Raw genomic sequence first — 4,147 nt, 5'->3', positions numbered from 1 at the left:
TTTTTACAAACTGTAAAAATTCTATGTCAAATTTTATGGTCAAATTTATAAAGATACCTTCCGAAAAGATTCACATAAATTGAAATAGAGGGAGTAATAATCACACAGCATGCATCTCAACTAGCTAAAGCAAATTCAGAATTTGAATATATAATGGTACTCAACTTCTAAAATATTTAGTGTTGTACTTCTGAACTAATCTAATTTATACTGGTTGAAATTCTTTTGTACATGTAGCACAAAAGCTCAATCCGCCGCTAATTTTACAGGTATAAGGGCATATCCCTCAACTTTCTAATATAGAGCAGATATACCCCTCGTTATAAAAGTGATGTATTTATATCCCTGTCGTTACAAAATAGTGCAAATATATCCCTGCCGTTACAAAATATGCAAATATATCCCTGCCGTTACAAAATAGTACAAATAGACTCTTTTTGCTCATGAGAGTTTTTTTAAAAAATCATTTAAATTATTTTTTAATTAAAAAAATACCACGTGACTTTTTAAAAAAAAAAGTCCATCCATTTTTTTAGTAAACATATTTTTCTAAAGCCACATAGTAATGTTTTGTTTTCGATGGGTCGCGTATGGTTCGTTTAAAAAAATAATCTCCGTGACTTTAAGAAAAAAATAAGTCTACCCATTTTTTTAAAAGAACTAGACCCGACCCATCATAAAAGAATTACTATGTAGCTTTAGAAAAGTATGTCTACTAAAAAAAAAATGGGTAGACTTTTTTTTAAAGTCATGTGGCATTTTTTTAATTAAAAAATAACCTAAATAATTTTGTTTTAAAACTCCGATCAGCGAAAAGGATATATTTGCATCATTTTGTAACGACAGTGATATATATAAACCACTTTTGTATCGAGGGGTATAAATGCTCTAAATCGCAAATTTGAGAGATATATTTGCACCTTTACCAAGGTATAATAATGAAAAACAAAATTTAAGAATATAGCTTCCGTTATCAATAAACTTAGAGGTGGATTAAGAATGAATGAGTTAGCCGTCAATATAATAGAGAAAATGAGATGAAGGTCATGAATTACATCAGGAAGAAAACGAAGAAGAAGCAGTATCTTTCAAGTGCACCTTGGTAAGCCATTGACCACCACCACCTAGTTCCTCCTCATCCATAAATCTCAAATCGTCAGTCCTCCTAATCGCTCCATGAGCCACCACTATGGCCACCCCAACAGCTACCCCTGCCACCACATTCATGGTGGATGTCGCGAGTAACAAAACCATCGTAAATATTGACAAGACCGTCAAAACCACACGTTCATCCACAATGTACCCGAAAACTACCAAAGGGTCATCGCGAAGGAAATAAAGGAAGAGCCATGCAGCTAACGTGATGAGGAATACAATGAGAGAAACCGGGTGCCATAAGAGGCTTAAGAAGATCACGAAAAGGATAATGATAACGTAGTTCATGTGGAAATAGGAAGAATTTTCTTTGATACGTAAAATAGCGTCACCTGAACTTTCAGGGAGGGAGAAAGAGAGCATTTCTTTCCAGGGGCGGCGCATGCCTAGAAGGAGATCACCTGATCTCATATTTTCCATCTCTGATGATGGTGACGTTGCTATCGTGCCGTAAGTCGTCATTTTAAATTTTTTGGAGATTTTCTCCAGAGAGAAAATCCCAAAAGGAATTAAGAAAATGAGGAGAGAAGGGTTTGCAGCCTCTCTCGGAAATTTTCCTAGTTTCTCTCTGTGATACATCTGTTTTTCTTTTAATTTATTTTTGCATTTCATAGGTATACTTTTTCTTCTTTGTGGGTTTCTCTTGGGCTATTTTGAATTTTGGCCCCTTGGCCTAAACTAATTACGGGCCTAGCCAAAATATACGGAACCTATACACCGATTATGTATATTATATGTATATAATATGTATACATATGTACATTTATTATATTCACTAGCTATTAATCTTTTGGGAGGTCCAAAAATGTAATTATCCTGGTCCTTCTTTTTGTATTTGAGCCTCATAGTCGTATTGACTCGCACAAAGCTCTTGTAACGTTGAGTTGCTCTCTTCGGCTACATGACTCGATCCAATCCTTGTTAGGATTGGAAAAGTCTTCTATTCATAACCGGAACAGAATTACAATAGGAGGAGCAACTCTCACACTCAACTATTACAAAAAACCAATCCTAAACTGAATACCTATATCTCACTCAAGTGTTTTCCTTACTGTTTTTCTCTCTTGCTCTTGGTGATACTACAAATGATAGAAGGCTTCCCTATTTATAGGGATGAAATGAACCTATTGATGTCATTTGTGACTCAAGCAAGCACTTGACAATTTGCCAAATACAAGGAAGATGTTTTCTTCCTTAAAACAAGGAATATGTTTTCTTCCTCAAAACAAGGGAAATGTTTTCTTCCTTGTTTTTTTCCTTAAAATGAGGGAGATGTTTCCTTCCTCAAATTATGGGATGGACCCAACAAATCTCCCCCTCCAGTCCCATACACCTGAAGGAGAGTACACTGGCTTTTAGTTTGTCTCTCGGTACCACCTTGGTCAGCATGTCTGCAGGGTTGTCGTTTATGTTGATCTTGGAGAGCTTCAGTTCATGTTTCTCGACTGCTTCTCTGAGCCAGTGATATCGAACGTCAATATGTTTTGTGCGTGAGTGGTACCTCGAGTTTTTGCTGAGATCCATAGCGCTTTGACTATCACAATGAATTGTGTATTCTTCTTGTCGGAAACCCAGTTCTTGAAGGAAACGTTTCAGCCACATAAGCTCCTTCCAAGCTTCAACTGCGGCAATGTATTCGGCTTCTGTGGTTGATAGTGCTACACACTTTTGTAACTTGGATTGCCATGACACAGCTCCCCCTGCAAATGTGAATATATAACTCGAAGTTGATTTCCTGCTATCATAATCTCCTGCCATGTCAGCATCAGTGTAACCTTCCAAAATCGGCTTAGCTCCCCTATAGCACAAACATATTCTGGATGTACCCTTCAGGTACCGTAGTATCCACTTGACAGCTTCCCAATGTTTTCTTCCTGGATTTGATAAGTATCTTCTCACAACACCGACAGCATGAGCAATGTCTGGCCTTGTGCACACCATTGCATACATCAAACTTCCAACTGCTGAAGAGTAGGGCACTGCTTTCATCTTCTTCTTTTCTTCTTCGGAAGAAGGACAACTTTCCTTGCTCAACTTGAAGTGATTTTCTAGTGGAGCACCAACAGGCTTGGTATTTTCATGTTGAACCTTTTGATCACGCGTTCAACGTATTCCTCTTGTGACAAGAACAACTTCTTTGCCTTTCGATCACGAATGATTTTCATGCCCAAGATATGTTATGCAAGGCCTAAGTATTTCATATCAAAGAACTTAGACAAATCTTTCTTCAAGTTGTTGATCATAGTTGCATCCTGGCCTACTATCAGCATATCATCCACATAGAGCAGAAGGATGATAAATTTTCCATCGGGGAACTTCTTCAAGTACACACAATGATCTGCAGTTGTTCTTTTGTATTGATGTTTCAGCATGAATGAGTCGAAGTTTTTGTACCATTGCCTTGGGGCTTGTTTGAGACCGTACAGACTCTTCCTTAACTTGCAAACGAGATGCTCTTTCTTTGGGATTCGGAAACCATCGGGCTGCTCCATGTATATTTCTTCCTCCAAATCACCATGCAGAAAAGCTGTTTTCACATCCATCTGCTCAAGTTCAAGATCTATACTTACCACCAATCCGAGAACCACTCGGTTAGACATCATCTTCACAACCGGCGAAAAAATCTCATCAAAGTCGATTCCTTCCTTCTATTGGAAACCTTTGACTACGAGCCTTGCCTTGTACTTCACGATATTTCCGCTAGCATCTTTCTTGAGCTTGAAGACCCATTTGTTCTTCAAGGCCTTCTTTCCCGGAGGAAGTTTCACCAACGCATATGTTTGATTCTTTTGTAAAGAATTCATTTCTTCCTCTATGGCCTGTCGCCAATTGGATTTTTCACGATGAGATTGAGCTTCTTGAAAGCTCTCTGGCTCCCCTTCGCTGGTAAGAAGGATCCATTCTGTTGGCGAGTATGACCTTTGAGGGATTAACCCTCGTGCAGAACGTCGAACTTGATTATTTCCAACTGCGTCTTGGGGTGAAGGCTCCC

At 38.2% G+C, this 4,147-nt stretch overlaps 1 protein-coding gene across 1 annotated transcript; it reads right to left on the bottom strand.

Moving 5' to 3' along the window:
• Positions 1-1,035: 1,035 nt before the first annotated feature.
• On the bottom strand, positions 1,036-1,585 carry LOC132616703 (PRA1 family protein F3-like). Its single transcript, XM_060331297.1, has one exon. The coding sequence runs from the start codon at positions 1,573-1,575 to the stop codon at positions 1,057-1,059; it is 519 nt and encodes a 172-aa protein (XP_060187280.1). The 5' UTR covers positions 1,576-1,585; the 3' UTR covers positions 1,036-1,056.
• Between the last annotated feature and the right edge of the window lie 2,562 nt (positions 1,586-4,147).

The sequence above is a fragment of the Lycium barbarum genome, chromosome 11 (genome assembly GCF_019175385.1).
Source record: "Lycium barbarum isolate Lr01 chromosome 11, ASM1917538v2, whole genome shotgun sequence".
Classification (NCBI taxonomy): Eukaryota; Viridiplantae; Streptophyta; class Magnoliopsida; order Solanales; family Solanaceae; genus Lycium; species Lycium barbarum.
This window is presented reverse-complemented; position numbering and strand designations above follow the sequence as displayed.